The sequence below is a fragment of the Oenanthe melanoleuca genome, chromosome 2 (genome assembly GCF_029582105.1).
Source record: "Oenanthe melanoleuca isolate GR-GAL-2019-014 chromosome 2, OMel1.0, whole genome shotgun sequence".
Taxonomy (NCBI): domain Eukaryota; kingdom Metazoa; phylum Chordata; class Aves; order Passeriformes; family Muscicapidae; genus Oenanthe; species Oenanthe melanoleuca.
Genome location: NC_079335.1, coordinates 86,116,643 through 86,143,682, shown reverse-complemented (window position 1 = coordinate 86,143,682; position 27,040 = coordinate 86,116,643). Strand labels below are relative to the sequence as shown.

At 41.3% G+C, this 27,040-nt stretch overlaps 1 protein-coding gene across 9 annotated transcripts in view; it reads right to left on the bottom strand.

Moving 5' to 3' along the window:
• PHACTR1 (phosphatase and actin regulator 1) overlaps positions 1–27,040 on the bottom strand; it is a 297,444-nt gene that overhangs the window by 136,911 nt on the left and 133,493 nt on the right. For 2 of the 9 annotated variants that reach the window (XM_056485008.1, XM_056485015.1), the window contains exon 1: positions 1,980–2,266. The exons of 5 other annotated variants lie outside the window; for them this stretch is intronic. In XM_056485008.1, coding sequence (XP_056340983.1) covers positions 1,980–2,232 — 253 coding nt within the window. In that variant the 5' untranslated portion in view covers positions 2,233–2,266. Of the gene's footprint in view, positions 1–1,737; positions 1,951–1,979; positions 2,267–27,040 lie in introns of those variants that run through there. 2 more of the 9 variants (XM_056485017.1, XM_056485014.1) reach the window with 2 other exon arrangements.

Below are 27,040 nucleotides of genomic sequence, written 5' to 3'. Positions count from 1 at the left end.
ATCAGTTACTTTTAAAATGAGGATGCTAAAAATCATTTGCATGAGGCAGAATGAAATCCTACCCCATAGAAAGAGGGGGCAAAACCAGACTGATGACATGCTCTAGAAGCCTGCTGGCTGGGAGCCTCTCTGCTCTATCCTTTCCCTCTCTAGGGTTACTAGATTATCTCCTGCCAAGAGGCATACCCTGCCCTCAGAGTATCCAATGGTTTGAAGCTAAATAACCAAACACAGAAGAGGAAGCAAACCCCTAAAATACAAACCTATCAGTCTGCTAAGAGGTACAAGTAACTGGAGTTTTACATTCAAATGCATCCATGTGTACACGTGTGCCTTAAAAGGGAGGAAAGCATATTCTTCTCTTACTGTGCTGAGATTTCAAGTACAAGGTTCCAAAAAAACCCCAGCAGAAGATATTGATGCAATTGAATTCTAGGTCAATTCAATTAATCTAGGAAAGCATATTTTTATAAATGGCTTCATTTGCTTTTAAGGATAAATAAACTACACTAACAGCGTAAAGTAACTACTACTGCTGGACATAGTCCTTCCTTTAATATCTGTAGGGCTTGCTGTCAGCAGCAGCACATAACAGGAAAGGAAACACTCAACAATTTACACAGCATTCATCAGATTCTTCCCTCAGCTGTAAAAGCATAAGCAGAAAGAGTGCTTAACCCACTGTGAGTTTCCAGGCTTCTTAGGCTATCTTCTCCCTTTTCACCAAAAGCAATTCCGTTCAGCTTTAGCAGCTTTTTAATCAAAAAAACTACAATCACACTAGCAGGATGCTAATTCTGAAGAGACATTAGCAAAACCATGGTTACTTTGTTAACTGCAGACTTGTGGTTGACAAAGAGCCATGAGATCCCAAATAATATTTTGTTATTTTGCACAGAGCAAATGAAAGCAGAGTTGGTTAATTAAAATAGCATTAATAATAATAGTAATAACATTAACCTCAATGACAAAAGCTGAAAAACGAAGTGCCAACAGCTACTAAGAACATCAGCTCGGAAAACTATAACAATTTCAAATTCACATTTATAATCGAAAAAAGTCTTTCCCTGACCTTCAGAAAATGAGATCTGTATACCACATCAGTTAATAGGGACCTAAGTCGAGTGCCTTCAGTCCTAAGTAACACGCAAATCCACCCAGCAAAGCAAAGTAATACAACATTGAACAAGAATGTGGTGTAACATCTGTGAGGCTATTTATTGCTTGTACGCTGCTCCTAGTTCTCAGCTTCTCCTAATTGCTGACTTTGGCAAAGTCCAAAGAATTTGTGATTGTTGCCTTCAAACATTTGCATTCCTAGAAACATAAAAAGCGTATACTTACCTGTAGCAACACCTGTGATTGATTACACCGTCACTCTCTGAATACCCTCTAGAGGTTTTGCTCAGTCCCAAAAGGAGGGGGGAGGGGATGAGAACAGTTGTCTGAAGAGCACTATATTAATTTCAATAAAAATACAATTTCCCCCATGCATTTGACAGCACGATGAAAATCACACTAGTGATATTCCTGATAAACCAGACCTTCCAGATACTCAGTTGAGTCAAGCAAACTCTACTGCAGCACGACAAGGAAAAAGTTGATGTATCAAGACAAAAATCCCCGATCTAAAATTCATAGGAATGGGAACACAACACAATCAATATAAACAGCAAATTTTACAGCAAGTGGGGAGAAAAGCGAACAGAAAAAAAGGAGAAGAGTTGGTGCCTTAACTGTTAGCACAAAGCGTCTGTGGCAAATGAAGGGACCTGTCCCTTTTGGCATCTCCCTGATCGACAGGCTGAATCGATGCCCAGCGCATCCCTCCCGCGCCTCCTTTCCTCTTTGCCTGGGATCTGTGCAGGAGCAAGCCGAGCATCCCCGGCTCCGACGGGAGCGCACTCATGCCCGCACCCCCCGAGCAGGCACAGGCGCTCCCTGCCTCGCTCCTACACCCACAGCGTCTCGGCACTCACCGTCACGGGCTTCCTCCCCGCGACTGCAGTTGCTGCAAATGTGTTTGATCTCCTTGCCTATGTGATACTGTATCACAAACGAGACATTGTTGTTAGTGGTGCCGGTGGGCTCCTTCAGTGGCTTCATCCTCACTAGATAGAAAGCTTTCTTTTTAGGTTTCTCCCCACTCATGCCTGGAAGCGAGCCCTGCCTGCAGCCAGCAGAAGGAAAAGCCAGCATCCCAGGCTGCCTGGCGTGCGTGCAGTCCGCCATCCGCTCCCGCTCGCCTCGGTGCTTAGCTGCCACACACAACAGGGATGAAGGGGAGGGCTGGGGGAGAGGGGGAGGCGGCAGCCAGAGCAGGCAGAAGCGCTGCCTGAGCCTTGCTGCCTGCCCTCCGCGACCCCGCTCCTTAACCAATCCCCCGGGCTGGGCTGGTGGATGCTCAGCGTGCCCCCGCTCCGAGCCTCTCTTAGCCGCGGGAGCCGGGCACACTGGGCGGCACGGCGGAGCCTGGCACACCTTTGGCTGCCTTGCCGCCTGCGGACACCCCGGCGGCAGAGCCTCCCTTCGCTGCCCGCTCCCGCTGCACCCCCTTCTCCCGCTGCGGGCACAGCCCGGCTCTGCCAGGCCTGCGGAGCACGGCCATGGGGCGGCAGCCAGTCCGTCCCGCGGAATTCACCGTGTACACACAAAGAGCTGTCCGGCAGCGGGCTGCAAACCCTCCGCCCCGGAGCTCAGCGGGGCACAGGGGCACTCCGCTTCGGCTGCCCCAGCAAAACCAAACCACACCCGCTTCTCATTCTTGGCTTTCCCCCCTCCGCTTCTTATAAAAGCCAGATAAGGTGCTTGGTCCGGTTCGTGCAGGGCTTAAGAGGGCGGCCATGGACAATGGCTGGCACTGCGTGGCGGCTCCGGCCCAGGAGCCCCTGCAGGGGCACTGCTCCTCCGCCGCAAGGCTGACCCACAGCTTGGGACTGCTTATCTGGGCGCTCAACTTCTTTGTCTCCCTTGCCTCCTGCCCGGAGCTGCAGCTGCTCCAGAGAACAGCCTAACCATTCCAGGCTGCCCGCATTTCCAAAACTCCCCCTGCCTGAAAGGGATTATAATCCCCGGCCAGACACGCTGTCAATCCCTTGCTGTCCAGCTGCCCCCCAAATGCTGCGTGTTTTCACGGCATGGTAAACAACCCAAGCTGCCCAACCTGCCGAGGCAGCAGCTCAGGACAGTGTCTGTGACACAGGGAATGAGAGGAGTGGGGGTGAAGATGCTTGCTTCTTGCAGGCTGTTGGAAGGAAAGCCTGAAGAAGAGATGATAACCTCAGCTATTCTGGCTGCTATTACAGGAATGTGAGTGCTGGTTCTTTAAATCTTCAGCAAGCTCTCAGTTTGGCAGGCACTAAGCAGAGAGAGTGCAATTGGGGCAGATGAAACATGGCAAAGAATAACACCATTCTCCTTATTTTTAGCCAAAGCCCTCACTCACTGTTAGAAGAAATCCACTCATTCTGCAATTCTTTACCATTTCCACATATTGTTGCCCCGTGCTTTACTGCAACATGAGGACAAAACATGCTTCTCTTCAACTACACGTGAAATAGTCAGTAAGACTTTTGCCTAAAGAAGACAGAGCAGAAACTTAAGGATTCAGTGCCATGGTTTTCCATTTTCTCAAGTTCACACATGCACACACACACAGAGGCACACAGATGATGTATACAATGAAACTGCTGACCTACTTGTTCTGCATCATTCTGATGCAGGTCTGACTTCTCACCTGGCAGTCCTGGGAGTTGAAACCAAATTCAAGGCTTTACTTTTCTCAGCAGAGTTCACAAATCAGCCCAGGTGCTATCAGATCTCACAGAAATACAGACTGAAGCAGGCTTTCAGTAGAATTATGCTGGTCACCAGGCCATGCATCTTACACACTGGGCTAGGTATGTGGGTTTATGCTGAATAGAGTCAGTCACCTCAGGTGATGTACTGCCCCAAAGGACTTGATTTTGCATGTGTTGCTCATCTAAAATTCCTACACATTTCATGTAAGTGGTAAGAGAACAGGGAATGCACAATTATTCAGGAATAAGCAGGTGAATTCCCAATTGTGCATAGTGTGTAGTTAATGCACTGAAAAGCCATCCCTTTGAAGGCCTGATGCTGAGATGCTGTTTGCTATGTTATGCTTTTGAAAAGTAAAGGCTGAGAAGAGTTTGATTCCCCCAGCAGTCAGACAGCAGCACAGACACTCGCAGTGGAATTCCCTCTAACTTATTCATTGCCTTTGAGAACAACTTCAGTTTGGTTGTGATTCAGAAAATAATTAGGTGAGTGGAAGACATGATCATAATTCACCTTCTGAACTTGCTTAGAGTTCACAGCTGTCACTGGTACTCAGTACTGCTGCATTATAGAAATGGGTCAGGAGAGGAAAGCACATGCAAATGTCAGCTTCCCTGAATCTGGGAAATATGAGTGCTAATGAAATGCAGGGTGAACTCAAAACTGGAATACTGTATATGTTGTCCCAGGGCAGTTTTGGGATGTTGTGCCTCACCTGTCTTAAGAAAGAAAACTAGAGTCATACATTCAGAAGAGCTGAAGACCAGCAGAGCTGGTCTTGTAAGGCAAATGGTCTTGTAGTTCAGGAATTGGCTAAGAATTCGAACATGAAAAACTGGGTCAAGTCATCAGTCTTTTGCAACCTTTCTCTGTGACCTCAGACAATTTATTTACAAACTCTTGATATCTCAGCTCCTTGCTTAAAGAACAGTGATATTGATATTTCTGTTTCTCAGACAAATTTTATGAAATCATAATCTAAGGTTGTCTGAAGGTATTTGTATATCACAGAGAGAATACAAACAGACATTTCAAATTCAGAGACTTACTGTTTATAGCAAAATGAGAGGGGAAACAGGAAAAGCACGTTGCATCAGGCTTAGCCCAAACTGTTCACTCACTCCAGACTTTTTTTTTTGTTTTACTTGATTTTATTTCAACAGTATTTATCCCTCCTCTTGCAATTAATTTGATTCTAAAGCCATAAAATTAAACTTGGATCTGAAAATAGACTTCATATCCAAACACTGCATTTTTACTGACTCTGGTATTGTCTTCCCAACTCAAAACAACTTCTAGAGAGGGACAGAAGAAACTTCTATCTCAGGCAGAGACTAGAAGATTATCACCTACATTCTAGTCCAGCCTCACATGTACTCCATTCTGTGAAAGAACCAGCAAATACTACCAGAGTGGCCTGAGTTTTACAAGCAGATCCCAGGAAAGTGCAGAAGCCCAGCTGCTCTGACATGTTTGTGGACAACTGGGAATTAAATAACTGATGAATAAGAACCCCAAATTATCATGGAGAAAGCCCCAGTGCATTTTTGCTTCCAGGTGTTATGTATTTTGAATGCAAACAAGCCCTGAAGACATCTGCTAGTATGTCTCCTGTAACATGCTCTTTGCTATAACATGCAAATTGCCTTCATCCCAAAGAGCTGCCTTACAGAGAATCTGAATTTGCCACAGCTCATAAAACAAAAATATGTTTAATTATGATCTGTTTAATTATGATGAAAGCTGCTGCTGCTAATCAGTTCCAGGACAAATAATGTAAAATAAATGTACTACAGCAGTCCTGAAGAAAAGGACTTGCTTCGCCTTTTTAAAGATAAGTAAAAAAAAAAGTCTAATAACTCTTTCACTGCCTTAGTACACAGCTACAAACCTTGGCATAATTTGATTGCACAGTGGACAACAAAAAATCAATGAACATGATGTCAGGTAATTCGTTACTTGACAGTGAATCAACAAACTTGATCCTATTCCCAGCCCACATTTGGTTCTTCTATAAGCTAGGGAAACTATTTGTACCTTCAGTTCTTTCACCCCCACAGCCTTTGCTTCATTAAAGAAGCAGGATCCCCTTTAAACAGATGACTACTGAGATATCGGTTCTTACTTGCACCAAAATCTCTGAGGACTGACACTACCCTTTTCTTCCCCCTTTCATCATATCTTCCCATGTCAGAGATCACTTGGCTAAGACTCTTCTTTGGGACACTGTGCCCTCAAAGAGCAGATAAATCTTCAGCTGCATTCTCCACTCCACAGAGAAGACAGCATCTTACTTCTTTTTCTAAGCTGTGGCTCTGCAAAATGCAAGTCAGGACACCCCTCAAGTGTGCCTTACAGCCCTCAGCTGAACATCATGGAGGTTTCCATGTGGGCTGGACAGCCTTTCTCTTCCAGCACAAATAGGTGGACAAGAGAAATTCTGTGGAAGCCTCTGGTCTTGTTTCTTCAACACAGATGTTATCCTGGAGAGCTGTAGTGTTTCTGTGAAGAAGCTACAGCACTGTCCATGTGAAAATGTTAGACAAATTCAAGTCTAACAAGGCAGCATCACTTCTTCTCAGCTGTTTAGTCTTTCTAACCAAAACACCATGATTCATGTTTTACAGTCTACTTAGGCAGTGATGTTTTTACAGGGATGCCCTGGTACTTGGCAGTTTTTTATAAATATTTTGCTTTTCTTCCTATTTCCTCTGCTCATGGTACTAAACATCTCAGTGAGAATAAAAAAGAGATAAAAAATTAACTACCAGCCACTCTGGTGATTAATGCATACATCAATGTTGTGCTACACACAGTGACACAAACTGATCAGCTTGGAGTAAAGAGCGAAATGCGTACAATTTGATCACTGACTACAACACAGGAATCAGCCCCTAGCGTAGCATTTCCTTTGGTAACATCTTCAATTTACTATCCAAAAAATGCCCTCAAAACCACCTCAGAATAGAAGACACTTGTCAAAGGAGTTTGTTGCCAGGTGGAGAATCTTTCTAATTGCAATGCACAACTCAAACCTAGCTACCCAAATATTTTCTGTTTGCCAGGCAGTTCCTGCAGCTGGAAGACTCTGGGCCATGGCAGGGACTCCAGGGTGCTAGGCTGACAGTATTTCTGCTTACTACATGGCACATCAGCAAAAATAGGAGAGCAAAGAGGAGGGAGAATCAACCTGAGACTCCAGCAGGCCAAAATAGAATATGACCTTTTTAGTTTTGCAGCTATAAACACATTCTTAAGCTACAATCCCAGCTACTCCTGGCAGTCTTCAGCCCAAGAGATCCAGATGATGAGTGCTGCACAAACAAAAGCAAACTGAAGGAAGACAAAAGGAAAGAAAATGCACCTTCCTGTGTTTTCTACATTCAGCAATACTGCTAAAGCATCACACATCTCATCTTTGCTCTACCTGCAGGGCTCTCCACATCCTGTGCACATGCTTTGCCATGATGGAGTCCTCTCCTTATTTAGGAGAAGCCCTGCTTTATTTCAATGTGATGCCATATGGTGTGATGAAAGTAAACAGAAAAGGTTACACATAAAAAACACATAAGCTTAGGAACACCTGTTTGCTGCAAAAGTGAAGAACTACTGATGGCAAAGGCCTTCTAAGGATAAAAAGGAAGATGTCATCCTACCTAGCAGGACAGATGGAAAGTTGCTGAACTGCCATTTGAATGCCCAAACATCTATGTGCAATCAATACCCAAAGGCCTGATGAAGCTAAGGGTAAACATCAGCAACGAACAAATGTGGGGTCTGGAGTTCTAAAACAGCTGAGCAAGCAACCATTAGCATCAGATGATGCTGAAAGGAATCTTTATGCTGAAACTATAGCTGAAGCTCTTGCTGTAGCAGAGTTTCCTGCAAGTCCTAGCACCAGAGCCATCAGTCCTTACAAGTTCTAACAAGGTCATTACCTCCCATCTTAGAAAATCCACTCTCAGTTCTTGTATCTAATTTTGATGTGACATGCCCTGCAGTTTTATGATAGGTTTGGAGCACATTGCACATCCTGTGTAACTTTCAGAGGAAGGGAAACCTTTTTGCCTTGACAATAGTCACAGATAGAGCAGAGGCATGAATTGGAACTTGGTAGCACTCCTGCAGCCTGCATGATCTAAACTGAGAGTTTGATATAGTTGCCATCTTGAAGTTAACAAAAAGTGGTTCCAAAAACCTCACTGCAATTATGAGATTGAAACCATGGAGGAAGCTGAATTAACTTTAATAATTCCATTTAGGAAGGATCATATTTAGCGTTGATGTGAGCATATAGACTGCAGCCTGACACTGATAATTGCTTTGACCCATGTGTTTGGAATTGTGGGAATAGATTCTACTAGCAAGATTCACTACAAAATATGGGTCTGACCCAGTGCTTATTCAAGTTAATTGGAATTTTTCCATGACATTAGCTGCACACCCTAACATATACCAAAACTCAACAGCACTGGTGACTTGAAGACTCATCATTGCAGCAGTTTCCTTGCTAGTTACTCCCTGCTTGACATTGAGAGAATAAAGTACAATATACCCTGGATTTTCACACACCAAACCACCCCCAAATACCTTTTTCTTTCTGTAGATAAATAAAGAAACAGCTCTCCACCTTCTGCTTTCCTTCCATCAAACCCAGAGCAGTCTTATATATATATGCAGAAGAATATTTTTAAAAACCTCACCCAACTAAACCCACAGTCAGGTATCAGGCTGCATTTATAATTTCTCACAAGGTTCTGTTCCCCCACAGGCTGCTAAAAAAAGCTCAGTGGGGGGAGAAGTCAGTGTGTCTCTTTGTGTACCTGTGTGTCTAGCAAGCCCCTGGGGGAAAAAATCTGAGTATGACTTATTCTTGCACAAATGCTCCTAGAGAGCAAAAAGGGAGAGAGAGGTCAAGAGGAGGAGTCCAAGCCTCTAGAGTAAATAAAGTCAAGCACTGGTCACCTCTGGCTGCCAAAGAGGCAAAACTGCTTCCATATAATGGGTTAGTTTTATACAGCTTCCTACAGATATAGAAAACCAGGCACTTATGGTTTTCTTGGCTCCATGTTTGAAAAACAAAGAAGGCAATAGGACAGTTCCAGACTGTGCATTACAGTTGTTTCATAAGAAGGACCTTAATTTGGACAAAACAAAGTGATTCACTTAAAATAACATGGAAAATACAGCAGAAGCCCTGAATTTACAATATGCAATAGAGAAATTTGAAACTTGGTGGAACCTAGAAAGGCTCTACTGTGATAAACTTATGACTTGGAACAGCCTTTTCTGGACACTCTTGAATGCAAAGAAGACTCAGCAAAGCAGGTCACAGTCATAATTATTCAGGATGCCACTATGGTTTTCTCCATGTTTTCTCAAGAATTACATGTCTCAAGATAAGAACAAAAGAAATAATGCTGAGAAAAAATTTACTTTCAATTGCTAGTGCCTGGAAATCTTGGTGATCAACTTCAGACATGTGAGAAAACATCAGTCTTTCTAGAACTGCCACTTGGGATATCGTGACTTTCTATCCCTTTGAGAATGTGTGGGACAGACATGAATACCATAAAATCCCAGAAGTCTAGGACTTCCTGTCACAACCCCTCAAGGACTGAGCCAAACACAGTGTCTGCTCTGGCTCCAGAAAGGTCTGAGTCATCTGGCTTTAAGCAGAATTTAAGAAAATAGGTCAAACTGAACTTCCCATCACAGGCAATTGCAGTAAAGTCAATCGGCTTGCACAAGCATTGCTTTCAGCACAAACTGACCTCACATTTCTGTCTACATAACTAATCAAATTAATTCCTGATCATATCAAATAGCATGGCTTCCCCAAGAATGTACAGACTAACACTCCTTGCTGATAATCCTTACTTATAAAAGTTGCTTCCCAGGTCAAAATTATGGAGAAGGATCACACTGCAGGAATCCTTGTTGAAGTAATACATCCAAAGTAAGTAAGAGTGTGGCTTGAAATTGCTAGATGGACCAAAAGATTTATTTCCAAGCAATTAAATGGATACTTATTAGCTCAGAAATTCTCTACTGGCTACTGAGATCACCAGCCTACAGCAGACAAAGTTACAATCAGCACATAATAGGGATGACTGGATTTTTTTCCTTTATAAATGACTCATATTAAGTCTGTTGCTTGCAGTTCAGAACAGTTTACTTGAAGGTCAGGGATATGACTGTGCATGAAGCACATTCATTTAGGGAACACTTTCAGAAAGAAAAGAAAACAGCAAATGAAGAAGAATATGTTTGACAGACTTGGCCCCAAAGAGCTCATTTGCAGCGACACAGTTACAGACTCTTACCCAAGCTTTCCAGGTCAATGGCCTGGGACTTGCCATGTCTCCTGTGTGCCACTGTGGCAGCCACACAAACCTAACAGGGTTTCATTTCAGTTTTTCAGCTCATTATAGTTCCTGTGATTTCCAGTATCAGAGTGTTTAAAGCAATCTGAGAAAATTACAAAATGCAAAAGTTTTGGAGGATGGAGGCATGGGGAAAGTTCAAGTTCAGTAAAGTCAAATTCTGACCAAGCTCAGACAGAGGATGAGAGGCTGAACTGGGAGAACAAGCTAAAGGTTCATGAGGTCTAACAGAGGTACAAATGAACAGGCAAGCAGGCAGAATCAACTGGGAACATGAGATGAGGGGAAGCAACATTCAGCCAGAAGAGAAAGAAGATAAAGGGAAGGAGAAGGAAATGAGAGATCAGGAAACCTGTGAACACCTCCCTAAACTTCCAGGCTGACTTTGAAACAATAGACCCTCCCAACCCTCAGGGGCATCCCCACCACTGAAAAGCACTTTGCAGTAATACATGGACACATGAAGAGTTCTGAGGCAGCTGCAACGGCTGATTAAGGTACAAATGCAGGCAAAGCTGTAGGGGGAAGCTTTCATAAACATCTGCCGCCACTGGGCCTGACAGCAGCACACACTGTCAATCACCTCACTTCAATAAGAGCTCATATTTTTCTCAAATTAGAAATTAAGACAACACAAGTCTCTAGGAATAGCATACAGTTTCTATACATATCACCCAGTGAACTAGCATCACTGAAGTGAAGCAAGAAGCTTCTGACATTATCACGAGCATCTTTTTCAGTCTTTCCTCTTTTGGCATAAACATAGGGTCCTCTGAATGGTACAGAAATCTGCGTAAGGAACTTTTTATTCTCTCCAAAAAGAAGCAGAGAAAAAAAAGGTTCTTACTCTCCTCTTTTTAGTCCCTGTTTACTATAGGCCAGTCATTTTTCATCAACAGATCCCAATCCCTTGGTCACTATTTGTACTTTCACTGTGGACCGGTGAAGTTTGGCTTTGCATCAATCCCACATCATCATTCTCCCACTGTCCCCAGAGTTTAACACAATGAGGCTTTACAACACCAACAGACAATACATGCACCATCAACAGGTCTTGCTGACAAAAAGCCATATTAAGCATTGTTTACCTCTTTAAAACCTCGAATAGAAGTCAACACAAAGAACCTGCAGTGCGCTAAAGGATCTGAAGAAACAGCTGTATAATCAGTTTTTGCTGAAATCCTGGAACATATTTTAATGTGAATCTTGCCAAGCTCTTTAATATCTGCCCATTGGTTAAAGCCCCAATATCCAGGCTAGCTTTTAGTAACTTCCTAGAGGCTTTTGCAAAAGCAGGAAATATTAACAGTTAAAATCTAATTCACCTTTTTCAGTGATGCATTGCCATAATATACAACAACATACCTGTAGTACTCTTCAAAATCTTAGCCATCATGCTTGCAAATTATTCACAAGAAATAAAAACTTACTCTTAATACATGCTAATTTTTGGAGGTTTTATAGATTCAACTGCTTCACCTGTATGATCCATTATGTCTGTCAAAACCTAAGTCTCCAGAGAACATAGGTAGCACAAAGGGCAGGATTTCACTTTCCCAGAGGTTTAAATCAGAGAAGAATGTGAGTGAAGGCTGAACTAGAAGGACTGCAGTACAATACACATTTCATTCACAGTGAAGTGAGTGCAGCAAAATAGTGGTAAAACCCACTGCAGATCTTTTTTATTACTTTGTATTACAAAAATTCCAAGGGGCCCCAGCAGAGCTTAGGACTGCAGTATACAATGTACTCTGACATTTTAAGAGACTTTTTGTCCTAATGATCTTCAAGTTTCCTCTAGAGCAGTCATCCTCTGGGCTTAAGGCATCCTGGATTCAAGACTTTGTCAGTTCAAGACTTTGGGAAAGCTCTAAGTGTATCATGAGGCCAATAGCAGTTGGAAGTTTTCAATCACTATGGGTTATTGCTAGAAATACATCACCAAAACATATACTAAGAGGTCAAACACATCTATGTTCCTTACATCACCATGAACAACTAAGAACTTAATGTTTGTGGGCAGTACTTGAAGAGCATACTGAGAAAGGATTCACAACAGAATACAGTTTGCAACCTTATGATGCTTGGACTGGAGCACGTTTCTGCAAAAAAACTGTTTTCCCCTCCTCGCAACTGTTTAAGCTTTAAAGCTGAGACTACTAATTACTTAGAGCCAAGCATAAAACCAAGTTGCCCAGGAAGGTTGTCTACTATCTCTGTTGGTTTTCAAGGCTGGAAGGGATAAGACCTCAAGCAATCTGATCTAACTAGGATGGAACTAACTAGGAACTAACTCTGGATGCCCCATCCAACCAAAGTTATTCTATGATTCTAAAACATTCAATCAGTAGTATCTTCCTCTGACTTGTACACCTTTGAGCTAACAACCAAAAGCAGTCTCAGGGGTATGTGAGTGTACTTCTACAGTCTGCAAGTTCCAAGCTTTCTTGTGAGGGTTTTCAGCCACTCGACAAGATATTTGAGTGGGATGTGACCATGTTACAGCCCTTTGGTAAGAAGCTGGTGAGTTGTGCTCATGGAAATATACAGTTTTTTGTCCAGAGAAGCCGTTTGGCCTTCTTCCTCAGGGAACCTGCAGCTTTCCTTCTTGAGAGATTTCATGCACTATACGTTGCAAATAAACTTTTCATACTGAGGCACTATTTTTTTTTCCCTCAGCCATACTTTGCCATTTTTCTAGCTGTACAGAATTATGCGTATTTTTTAATTATGCCTTGTAATCTTTCTGATAAAGGTTCCTCCATCATTTCCTAGCCACCTCCATCTGAAGGAATGCCACCCCCACAATCTGGTTGCCAGAAAACAGCTATCCTGGGAAATGCAATGTGTTAAATGACAAAGGACTGCTCTGCCTGCCTGAGGCATCATGCTTTTGATGTCTGCACAGAAACATGCTGAGGGGGAAATGAAAAGGCTACCAGCCCTGACAATACAGGGCACTAGCTGCAGCTGCACACACAGGAGAGGAACAGGAATTCTGTGAGGCCAATCTGGCCTTCAAGTGGAAATGCAGGGACTGTTAATGCGAGCAAGTGTTTGCTTTGCCCCTTCTCTTGTTCTTCTGACCAAAGCAGGACTTAAAAGGGAGACATGGAGAGAAAACAAAGAATATGGGTTCTAGAGAATGAAGCAGCTTATTATAAAGTTATTATGAATAGTGGGCCTGATGCTTAGCTAGGGGATAATGAAGTTAGCAATTAGAGATGATGAATGGTTGACGGGGCTTTATAATGATACAGAAAGATTTTCATCTTTATATCAGACAGGTTGAATTCAGGTCAAGTCAGTACCAACAGAACATGAATGCCATCTGATTTATTTCATCAGGTTTTGTGGAATGAGCTTGGTCCCTTGTAATCTATTTGGGACAAAGGCTTATTCATAAGTAATTATCTGCAATAAGCACCTCCACTTGCATGAGGCAGGGCTTTAAATAAGGTATTGTTCGAACAGCCTGGCTTTGAAAAGGTTACAATTCAAGCAGATAGAACTGTAAAAGTATTATTTAAATATGAAAAAGAGAAAGATGGCATTGTTTGTCCAATGCTTTACAGAAATGATGTGCAGGAGCTTTATTTGAATCTATGTTCAATTATGAGCCAGTTCTTTTTGCCTGGGCATTTAGAAGCTGCACAGTGCCTGTTGGGCAAAACTGCAGTCTATATAAAGAAGCAAAGAACATAAGGTGCCCTTTACCAGCTACCATGTTCATCAGCATTTTTCAAGAGTCTGCTTGTGCTCTCACAAATCTCTCCCCAGTGAGAAAGAGAAGGCAGGTTAGTACCAAGGAATGGTGTCAGCTTCTGGCTTGCCAGCAAGGGCTATAAACAACATTAGCTTCACACAATGGACAACGCCTACTGGGTCACTGTCAGAGCAGCACTGGGGTTTGCAGGTCACACCTAGTTCAGATCCTCTCCTGAAATTTTTTGGCAATTCAGAATTATGAATCTCCTATTTTTTACATTTGGGAATAGTAAATAAATAATGAGACAAGATTAGAGGTACTGGCAAATGGAGACTTAGTTAAGGGACAAAAAGAGGTAGGAAAGCTGGTGGAGAGAAGGAATCTAGGAAATTTAATTGATCTTGGAAGTAGAAAAAAATAAAACAAGGACAAAATACAGAGAGCTAATACACAGAGACCCGAGAGAAACTGCAGTGACCTGACCCATCAGTGGGGTTATACTGATGTAGTCCATTGTCATTGTCACTCATTCTGCACGGGTTTAAAATTACATGCACTGCAGTGCTTCACCTAGCACACTACCAAGCAATGCTACTCTTCTGCAAGTTCTGCATTGAGTCTGTGCAATATGACCACACTCAGCATTTGCAGCAGTATAACTGTGTTGAATAACTGGACTGTGCAAACTTTTTAAACAACAATTTCCTCAAGTATATTGAAGGGCTAGTACAAAACTAATGGTGGGGAGGACAGTGAATGGGAGGTTAACCAGTCATCATCTCCCCACTCTAGCATGCACTGTCCATACAATTAGATTTTGTATTTTGACAATTGTACCAGAGTTAAAATAATTACAATTATATGAAGTTTAAAGTGGGGACTTTAGGGCTAGGACTTCTGGAGCTGTGAAAGCCTCCAAGGCAGGAATGTGCTTATTGACATACAATCAAGTAATATTAAAACAAGGCATCTGAGACAGAAGATGGAAGGCAGTGTCTTCATGGCTAAGAAGGAAAAAGCACAACTTTGTAAGGAGAGACAAAGGGATTCTTGCTTTGGATGGCAGAGGAGGTAATCTCTTTTCTTCATTTCTTTCTGCACCTTCTCCCCATCCTCTGAGAACAGATAGAAGCAGGCATTTTGGACAACAAAGGAAGGCAGAATGATTGCAGTTTGATTCATGAGAAAGAAATTAGGAGCTAGATCAGGTGCAAGATCAGTCAATAAAATGCTGTACTTTCACCTGAACTACCGTGTACTATTACTTATTCTTCTGATGTTTTCTTTCATTGTTAAAAGCCCATAAAATAAATCCATTGTCTTACATTCTGTCTCCTGGCACATTTGATGCTAAACATGTAACACAGCATTTTTGCTGCACAGTAATGGTGACATTGGAACAATTATACAGACATTGAGATTTCCAGTGCATAGCCCCAGATATCCAAAGGCTTACACTGTCCAGTGTCAGAGCTGGTCATGCTAGGTTTGACAAACTGACATCCTTCAGGGACACTTACCAAGAGAACACTACCTTTTAGGAAAATACTAGGGAAGATTCATGGTCCTGAGATGTGAAGTGCAATGCCCATAAGCTTTGTTTTTTGTTCACTTGTTTTGAAATTGATAGTGGTTATTTAGATATAGAACATAGGTATCAACTGCATCACAGAAGAAATTTAGAAAACACACTTTGCCTCTGCATAATAGATGCTTGTAAAGTTTAGGGTGGCTCTTCCATGTCTCAGTAAACACAGGAGGTGCTGCAAGCCTGACTCTTTCACCTGTTGACAAGAAGCATAGCACTGTTTGAGATGACAGACACTGTAATATCAGAGTCTCTTAGCTCTAAGGTCTAAAAATGTGTGCAACATTCTGTAAGGTAGTACCTTCCAATGGTCTACTGCTTGGGAGGATCCTGGTTGTCTAACTATCATTTTAATGAAGATTACAGAGTTAGTTTTTTTTTTTAATTTTTCAATTGTTTCAGGCATCACTTGCTGGTATCTTTGGCTATAAAAGATGCCTGGAACGACAGGTCAGATAAGACCCAGACCTTTTAAAAATGTGAAAGCATTTTTCAAACACAGTTGTGCTGATAAAGATTTTTGATAATGCAAGACTTGCAAAAATAGGTTTCCAGGAAACAATGGATCTACACACTTGGGATGACAGTTAAAAGCAAACTAGATAAGGGAGATGTCACAATGCAAGGCTTTGTTTGGATGGTTGGTATACCTTTATAAATTTAATCTCTGTAGATTAATCATTCTCTGTAGTTTACTGTGCTCACAAAATTAAATACACTGAAATTCAAACCAAGGATCCTGAAACAAACCCAGCCAGAGGCATTAACAATGCTCCAGTGAGCACGCTGGCACACTTTGATATTCCAGGTCAATGAAGCTTGTTCTAAGCAAAACATCTGGAGCACTCTAAATCCAGCTTGCTTTAAAATCTAAATCTATGCTGAGCTTCTCTTCATTTCTTTAAGATGCCTTTTAATTACAGTCCTGATCAATGCCATTTTGCAAAAATAATTTCCTGTGCTACTTTCCCCATTAACAATTAAAGTTACTATTTTCTCTCATTCTACTCCGGATAGCGTCTCAGAGCAGAGCATTAAAATCTTAATTTCTGTTCATTAGCACTGATTTTTGATCCAAATACAGAATTCTAATGTTGGTATGTGATCTGAAGGTTTTAGAATTTAGTCATACCTTCCTCTGCCTTTTTCTTCTCAGAGCTGGATTGAAACAAACACTTAGAGTATTTAAGGCTAGATACACATCTAAAGCTAAGAAAATGAATCTTCATTGCTTCTTAAGACTTTTAAAAGGGAGTCACTGATATCAGAATTTAAATTCATTCCAACCCACTAAACTGATAAAGAGTAATTTAAATAAGCATTCAACAGATTTTGTCTTTTACATATATGTATTCAAACAAGTGAAACTGGGTATCTTTGGAGATTGCACTTTCTTGGCAAAAACCTAATGCTATCAGATGCTGGTCATTGGATATTGTACAAAAATTCTACATTCTCCCCCTTTGCCCCCTTTTTCTCATGGAAAAATGCAACCAAATAATATTTGCCTTGTGCCAAAGAGGGCCCACCTGCAGCTGCATTCTCAGCCTCAATGTTTGAGAACATCTATATTTTTGAGGCTACACTGTGAGTCCATTCCTCTGAAAAGTAGACAAACAAGCCAGGCACCCTTCATTCCTCAAAAATGTTGTGGTTTTTCTTTTTTCGTTTTGTTTTTTAAATTTACCACAATACTTCAAGGCCTTTCCTAAAGCAGAAGTCCCAGACCAATTTCTGTTTGATAACTCTCCTCCTGTATACACTGAAATTTCTTTTTGGCCTTGTCTTATGGGAAGAACATCCCACTGAATCTGTGTCAACTGTTCAGCAGCTTTACCTTCCCCCATAAAGCTATGAAAAACTTCTGTAAAATCAATGCACAGATTAATGCGGAATTAAACTCCCCCGCCATGTTAACCTGAATGCAAATACATGCAAATGTTGCTGTAAAATGCTCAGTATAAGGCAAGTGAACCCATGACTACAGATGTAATTTTCAAAGGAAAAACCACACTTAGAAACCTCTCTGGCCACACTATGGAAAAGTCACTTCAAGGAGAATGATTTCCTTGCAGTCTATATTGCAAAAAGGCCTCTTATATGTCTTACTTTAGATATTAATATTGTTTTATGGATGTAGAATGAGGAAAATCTACTACTCAGTACTAGTAAGTCTAGCAGAATTCAGTCCTTATGTAGCATGTACCATTACAGTGGTGATTATTAGGGCATCACTGACACAGCAAGATCTTCCCAGATACACCAATACCTAAAGCAGAGCTAAACTGCATAAACAAACACAGAGCACCAGAAGAAAATCCTAGTTTGTAATTGTACCACACTGAGTTCTGAAAGTGAGCTCTGTAAAGATACGAGGCTTAGTCACTTAAGAAAGGATTCAGAAGGAGCTCCTGTCCCATTACATGCAAATATACTTGTCCTTGGATAAGTAACTGAGATACAGCAATGTCCAAATCGACTGTGTGTCTGAAGTAGGGCTGTAAGATACACATCAGAAGAGAGGAGCTTCCTCTCAGCAAGTCAGTCCTTGTAGACATATCTGCTTAAAAATCTCCCAATATCTTGGCAAGAAGTGGCTGCATGTTACTACTACACTTAGGACTGGGACTGGCATTTGCTTCAGGAGACATATATCCACAGAGCAATGCATTGCTGCATAAGGATGCATGCAGAATGACATCTGGAAGAAGCACTATGCCAACACACTGGGCCATGCTCTGTTAACTAGCTGTGAGAAGAAGAAAAGGAAAGAGCTGGCATTTTTCAGCTTCCTCAGGATTCGTGGTAAAAGCTAGCAACCTCACTGCCCATTGAAAAGAAATATTGAATGTGCGTGGGTAGTGTACAGGCTCTTATGCCAAGATGCAGAAGCAGCATCTCAGAGGTGGCTTTCCAAGATATTTGTTTTCCTTCTTTGTTTCCTCTTCTAAAAAAAGAACTACTGAACCATATTCTGGCACTTAGAAGCCTCCCAAAGATGATTCCAGTGGAATATAGATTTTTTGCTATTCACAGACCTTTGTTTTTACATGTTTACAGCAGCATACGTACATTACATAAAAGAATAATACTTTGTTTATCTAGAGTGTACCTAAGGGGGCTGAATTATTGAGGTCTGAAATATTCCATCCTTTTTTCTACCCTGGGGCTGATTGCTAGCCTGCAATTGTCAGTCACGGGAACTGAAAGTTAGGTGGCCAAAAATAAAAGCCACTGCAAAGAAAACATGTTTTATAGAAAAAATATGAAAAGAAAAATCTATAATTATCCAGTCACATTAGTGACAGTGAGATCCTCCCTGCTTTCTAACCACGTACAATTAGCAATTGTTTTAAACAATCAATGAGTTAATTACAGCAGTAACTTCCCATTACATTTCACAGGGAATGTATTATTTGGTGGGGTGCATTAGAAACCATAAAGCAGTACTTCCATTTAAAAGACAAGCAGAAAGAATACCCAGGGTAATCAGTGTATGCCTGAGTCCTACACGACTTCCCAGCAGCATTCCTCACTGCAGTGCCAGTGCTCTTCTCCTTTTGGGGTACACTTTTTCCTCACCAAATGAGACCTGAGCCCAGTTGGGCTCAAAATGTATCTCTTCCTGCATGCAGAATCTCACCTACCCACCCAAGAAGCACACTTGGTGGTACAGCACAACAATCCAGCAGTGCAACTGCCATCTAACACTCTCTTACTCTAGTGACACATTCAGATGTGGCTTAAACAAGACAGGATTCCTGTCAGTAACCACTTCTCTCTTTGAACACTAAACTGTCAATATGTTCCTAAGCTTTTTTGTCTCCTTTTTAAAAAGCTTCTTACTAGCAAAGATTAATGACTTTACTGTCCCTGTGAAAAATGGTGAGGGAAGCACTGCTAAGCACCACTACGATTTATCTATCTATATATAAATCCTACTGCTTAGCTTTGATTTGCTGCAGAAACACAATTTTAGCTTGGTATGAGATACTCATTTGCATCAAGGCAATTGATAAATTGATGCCTACTATAAGAGCTGGCATCATAATCTAGTACCTCGAGCTTTTGTGGTTCATTATCATCTCAAGAGTGCCCAGGTCTGCATTCAATTACATGCTTCCGGAGTGCGATTTCAGTTTAATGTAGTGATTGTAAACTTCTAGATTCTGCCCAATAAAGCCAACAAAAATATATTCCTGTTGAGTTTCAAGTGGTGCCTGGTTCCTTGCCCTGCTGGCAGGTGGCAGAAATCTGCATTGCTGGAACACACGTGGAAGGATCTACCTACAGCTTTCAGGAAATCACTGCTGCTTTGATAAAAAAGTGACTCCTTACACAAATTCTGGACTCTTAGTTTCCTGACTGGATGGAGCAAGGGACTCCACCAAGGGAAGAACCATCTCATTCAGGTGCAGGGAATGCATTCTATTTTGGAACCCCAAATGGCAAGCCTGCTGCTCAGAGAACATATATTCTCTTAGTTCCTCAAGAAAAGGAAAGCCAGGACAGGAAATAGCTAAGGCCTGCATTAGGAAAGCTATATATACAGTGTTTCTGTTTTCCTAGCCCTAAACAAGGCTGAGTAATGGCATGTCATTCCTCTGCCTTGGAGATGGCCTTCAGGTATGCCACTACTTGCTTGGAGGGAATGAGATGAAAGCGAGCCAGCAGCAACCTGTCTCCTCCCTTTGAACTTGCTGAGCATCAGCCACACTCGCTCTATCTTTGGCAACCTTCAGTGACAAATCTGTGGTTTGTATCCCACTCCCCTGAGCTATTGCTGCAGTTTCCAACATCAGCTGGAACGAGTTATCTTCCCTAGTGCTTTGCCAATTACAACCCACAGATGCTGGGAGGCAAGGAAGGCACTGAGAGTATGTCATTATGCAAACATGGTGTCTTGGGCTGCAATACAGGATGTGGCCAGAAATATTTCTATCACCATCTGTTGAAGCTGGGTGGGGTATCGATTCCTTATCTCCGTGGCACATACCATCTGCTAATGGGCCATCTTTAAAACCAGGTGGGGCAATCTTCTTTATCTTTTCCACAACCCATCCTTCCTCCAGGAAGATATAATCTGCTGATGGCCCATTGAGTCCCACTGTATGACTGATAAAATTAATCATCCCATTGGGAGATGCTCCACCCAGGGGAAGGAGCCACGCCTTTCCTACCTAGATAAAAAACCTGAGATTTGGACAGCAAGTTATCCCTTCTTTCCACTGGATTCCAGAGGAAAGCTGGACCTTTCCACATTATCCCTGGACCTTCAGAGGAAAACTGCACCTTCTACAGGAGCACTGCTTCAGCTGAACCACATCTGCCACTGCAGAAGGACTGTAGCCACTGACAGGGTGTCAGGTTGTATTCTGACTCTGTCAGTGTTTTCGGGATTGTTCTTTGTAATACTGTACTTCTATTTTAATTTTCCTAGTAAAGAACTGTTATTCCTAACTCCCATATCTTTGCCTGAGAGCCCCTTAATTTCAAAATTATAATAATTTGGAAGGAGGGGGTTTACATTCTCCATTTCAAAGAGAAGCTTCTGCCTTTATTGGCAGACACCTGTCCTTCAAACCAGACACATGGATATACACATAATGTACAAAGCTGGCCCCACAAACAAAGACACACACCTGACACAGCACTCCATTCTAGATCATTTGCCTCTCTTTTAAGGATGATAAAGTATACCACAAACTAGTTCGCAGAAAAAAAAAAAATTTAGTCGCATTCTTGAAATGCGTATTGTTTTCCATTGTCTTATCACATATAATCTCTGAGGTTATGACACAATGGAAGTTTCCTTGTAATAATTGCATAGAGACTTCAAAAAGAATTTTGTTTCCCTAATGGAATGTCACCGGATGATGATTAATTTGTCTCTCCCTTGAGGTCTCAAGGAAAGAAAATTTAAAAATAACTCAAACCAAATAAAAAAGGCCAGTCTGAAGGTTCATGTTTTCAAATATGACTAGTGATTACATGGGCCTAGCTTAATATGCACTGAAGATTCTCAAAAGCAAGAAGTGAAAATTTTCTAAAAGGCAGTCCCCTTTAAAATGTGTCCAGCCAGCCACATTAGCAAACAAACAAAAGCACAATTGTTTGGGAAACTTAAACCTAAGCAGTACCAATTTTAACCTCATCTTTGAATACAATTTCTGAAATGACACCACGGACTTTACAAGCAGAGAGCAGAGAAACAGCAGAGAATGACTCCTGCAGATAGAGTCACACATGTGACAAAAGCAGGGTTGCAAGTGCAGCAATTGTAGCAGCACTTCTTCAGGGAAAACCAGCTTGTAAGCAAGAAAACTCAGGCACAAAACAGGTCAAAACCAGTCCAAAATGACTCAGAGGTCTCAAAGGCTGAAAACAACAGGTCAATTTTAATGACTGCAATGAAATCCAACGCTGTTCTTCTGAGAAGTTATGCATCAGAAACAAAAGGGCGAACACAAGCAAGGCTGATTTCCAATTAATCACTGCTACAAAAAATCCCTGGCTAAACTACACTGTGGATGGACACAATCCTGATCTAACAAGGCGAGAATGCAACATCCAGCACAGACTGTGTCCCATTTAAACATGAATTTGCAGCCCATCCCTTAGGACAATTTGGGTCGGTCTGTGGACTTGGTAATTAGTGTTGGTGCCTACAATGAAAGCCATGAGAGACTCAACCATGATTTCTTCATTTGGGTTTTGTCCCTGCAAGAAATGTCTGTGTTCAGCCACTGCTGATTTGATATTTTATCAGATGTTTTCCTCCCATCCTCCGCAGCCTGACAGCTTTCCAAGACCACATTTTAGTGGCCACTCAAGATTGGTGGTGCTGAGCTCATTTTGTTCATTCCCTTTTTCTTTGAGCAAAAATCCCGACAACCAACACCAAAGCATCCAGACTAAACGCCTCCACTTGCTTCTGCTGTTTAAGGCATCTGTAAATAACTGATAAGGATTACTTATCTCTGCAGATGGCTTATGTTTTGGCAGAAGGGGGAAAACCCATCACCTCAGGCCTAAAGGAAGATTCTTAAGAGGAGGTTAGTCACTCCTGCTGCCCATGACTACGCTTGAGCCTTGGAGCTACTGCATCTCCATGGCTTGTGAATGGGCCAAAGCTTTTTTCTTACTGTGATAAATATGCAGAACACCACACTAATTAGCTCAGTACACTGCTAATTCAAGATAGCATAAGTCTATCAAGTTCAACATGGCTAAAACCTTTACTTTCACTTGTGGTGTGACTTACAAATAGGAATAATAAATAACAGTCGCCTGAATGCTAGATCTGTCTCTCCCCTCAAAGAACTACACTTGCTTCACATCCTGTGCAGATGAAATACCCCTGGGTCATTTCCTCCATGTGAGGTGAATCATAGAAGCATCTCCAAGATCAAGTCCAACCTTTGACCAAACACCACCATGCCAACTAATCCATAGCACCCAGTGCAATGTCCAGTCATTTCTTGAATGCTTCCAAGGATGGTGACTCCACCACCTCCTTGGGCATTCTGTTTCAATGCTTTACCACCATTTCAGTGAAGATACTCTTCTTGATGTCCAATCTAAACCTCCCCTGGCCCTACACAAGGCCATATCCTCTTGTCCTGTTCCTGGCTGCCTGGGAGAAGAGACTGACCCCCACCTGGCTACTCTCCTTTCAGGCAGTTGTAGAGAGTGAAAAAGTCTTCTCTGAGTCTTCTTTTCTTGAGGCTGAACACCAGCTCCCTCATCTGTTCTGCATATGGCTCACTCTCCAGACCCTCCAACCAGCTTGTACTGGTTATACAGTATAAGCAGTTTTACCATGTCCATGAAGAACTAGAGCAAAACAGGTAAATTTAAAGTATGTGTGGTCACATCTTGGGCACAGCAGCAGAGTGGACTGGCCTCTCAATGCTAATGATCCCACCAACTTTCTTTCAATGCTCATTTAAAGACCCAAAGTTTTCCCCAGTAGATATAACTCTTCTGGGTTAGGTCTCCAATGAGTAGATTTGCTTTGCCTTTGGGAAACAGAAAAAGTACATTTGGCTAGTTACATCATTTAGATCTTTTCACTCTACTCTGTAACTGCTTAGAGCTGCAAAAACTAAAAGAGAAAAGCCATTGCTTCTTTATTTAATTCCTTCCCCCCTCCACTTCCCATGCTTATTCTCATTTTTAATTTTAGGTATTTAACAAAGATACAATACTATTTTCAGGGTCTGTTTGGTTTTTAAAAATTAAAATAAAGATTGCTCAGAAGCCTCATATGCTTAAACACACACCTATTCACTTGTTTCAGATAGAGACAAAATACTTAGCAGAGAAGTAATCTACTATTCCCTCTGCCCCCTCACAAAAAATAAGTCAAAAAAGCCAGTAAGGCATAAGTGAACATAAAATAATACAAAATTCTTAGCTGTCTAGATCAGCAGCATGCAGGCAGTAAAACTGAAAGAAATCTCATTTACAGGACATAACAGTCAATTATAGTAAGCAACATTTAATGTTAAGTACTGCAGCCTGATTAATCAGCAGATATTCCTATCAGAGAAAACGGTGCTCTACAAGTTCCAAGTTTTAGTTCACTGCACCACATTAAGCAAAAGGTGGGAAAGGTACAAAGGTAGACAGATTCATCTTTTGTGTAATTGTGTTTGACTCCAAAAGCAGACTCCTTTCATTCTTGAAAAGGCTCTGACTTGATATCAAATCCATGCACACTCAGAGGGATTCTCCTGATCATCATTTCCCAGGATATTGAAACATTTTTGCTTTTTAAGTGTTTTCCCAATACATTTCTAAATGTAGATAGATAGACAAAATGAAAAAGACAAATGCTTCAAAACATTTTGGGTTAGGTTCACATCTGAAGAGTCACAGAGGGCAAAACACACCACAGAAAATACGTGGTGGGCTTGAAGCCCAGACTACCATCACATCTGGAAAAGGTGCAGTATTTGGGAGATGGTTTCTGGAATGCCTGGCCTTGCTGTGCTCAGCAAAACTGAGTTTCCCATTGCATAAGTTTAAAAAACCTACCCTAAACAAGAAACCCAAAGCTTTCACATCAAGCTCTTACACACATGGAATCTCCCATATCTCTTCTACAGCTTAAAAGACTCACAATATGGATCTTCCAAAGTTTTGCCTACTCTTACAGGAGCTGCTATAGAATGAAGGATCATTCTAACATTATACCACTGAGTTGACTGCCCTGACATTCTGAAATCCCTTCTGACGGAAATTATCCTCTGATGCTAAGTAGCATTGGTATAGTCAAAATTTTGGGAAAAGTTTTCTCACTCAAATTCAAGATCCATAAAAACCTAAACTTTGAAAAAAATAGCATGAAAAATTAAGAATAACACTGCAATTTATTTTGGTAGTGAGCAAATTCTGAGCAATCACATGGGACCCTTTTTCTATTTCACTGCTTGCAACAACTCAAAGTGTGACAAAAACTATTTTCAAGCAAGAATATTGCTTACTCCATGGTGTGGGTTCCTCTCTTGTTCTTTGCATCTGTCATGAGGAAGAGGAAACAAGTCTTAAACTTGACTCCCTAAAAATGCTCTCTCTGAAAACAGATTTTTCACTACAGCTGCACTTTCAAAAGTTTCCAGCATTTTCTTAGCTTGCCTACACTGTGAATCTATGCAATCTGACAACAGGTTAAGAGAACCAGAAAACCACATACATTTTGCCATTTCCTGCAGACATTTTATATGGGTCTATCAGACCAAGACTGTGTGAAACAAGAGTAAACTTAGAGGCAGAAATACTGCAATGGTGGTTAAGGTCACAGCTGCAGCTTCAGTTTGCTCTGCACTTCACTTGTAAGTGAATTCCATGTTTCCCCTAGTCATTGTATTTCAAAAATACAACCTCAAACAGATTTTTCTGGGTTGGTATTGCTTTTTGTTTGTTTTTGTTTTGGGTTTTTGTGGTGGTTTTTTTGATTGTATTTTGGGTTGGTTTGTTTGTGGTTTTTTTGTTGTTTCTGTTTTTTGTTTGTTTGTTGTTTGGTTATTTGGTTTGGTTTTTTTTTTTTTTGATTGGGTTTTATTTAGTTTTGTTTGTTGTGGTTTTTTTGCTTGTTTTACTCTCTCAGGTTAATAAACCACAGAATTTCTTTCATTTGCTCCTTTATCAGCTTGATAGGCTGTTAAAAATGCCAGACACCTTCAGTTCTACTCTCTGAGTGGTAGGCTTAGAAAGTTTGTGCATCTGGACTTCACTCACATACCTATTGCAGTCTATTGCTTGAAAATCAAGGCAAAAATAAAGTTTGAGACTGTTTCTCAATTTGATAAATCAAATCCTATCTTCACTGTTGACTAGAATTTTTCTTCTAATCAACATAAAAAAGACTGTGTTGGACCATTTTCTTTCTTTGTCACCCATCACTTAGAGTTTCCCCAGAAAAGTTCTAATTGCAGATCATTTATACAATAAAGCATGATGACTCCTTCAGAGATTAGAAGTCTAATCTTCAGTAAAACTGACCACCCCTCATAAAAATTAATAGGTCTGCGCTTTCCTACCTGTCTAATCCTCCCTGCCCTCATGGAGGTAACACATAGAAATAAGTGACAACTCTGACAGAAGTTTCAGTTCATTCAACTTCTGATGTCCTGAGATTGCAAAGCACAGAGAAAGATTCTGTAAGAAGACATCTGAATTATATTTTTTTCTTTAATATATTTGAAAGATACTGTAGTGATATGCTGTGACACAGGACTATCTAGTGAGCTTTCTTGATTGCTGTGAACAAATTTGACTACACAGATGTCCCCTATAATATCATGGAGTAATGGCATTACAGAAATGATGACTCTAACATTTTTGTGCATACCTGGGGAGGTTGCTCTGCAGACTGATGACATTCAGTTGTCTAGGTCACAGGACAGGAGACGTTCTCCTGCAGCTGCACTCCAAGACAAGACAAACTGCTTCTTAATTTCAGCTGGCCATGGGTCTGTATTTTGGGAGCAGAACGAGCAGGGCTGCGGTCTCAGTAACAGAAATTAGTTACAAAGATCCAGCTCTGCTTCTTAGGAAGGCCAGTGCAGGAAGTGTAGCTCTGCTAACACATCACCAAGGGCAGTGGAGTTAGATCTCTGCTAGTTAAAGTCACAATACTGTATCTGTTGTATGATTTCAGTGACAACTACAGATATGAGAAATGCTTTACACTTATCAATGCTTTACCTGAAGTCTTTTTACTGTGGGTACCTCCACTGAGAAATAAACTCAGGAAAAGGATTATGCAAACACTGTTAGCACTGACAAACCTCTGAACACGCAGCACAATTAGCATTACCACTATTAGGGAGGACCAATAATCATGTACCACGTTTTAAAAACTTATAACAAAGATGACATTACTCACCACTAAAATCTTCCCTTCTTATATGCAAGGTTTACACAAACAACATCATAAAATAAACTATAACCACTATAACCCCTATAACCATTTCTTAAAAAAAGAACAGCACAGGACAGTGCAACTATCTAGGCTAACCTAAGGTCAAGATCATGTCGTTCCAGGAA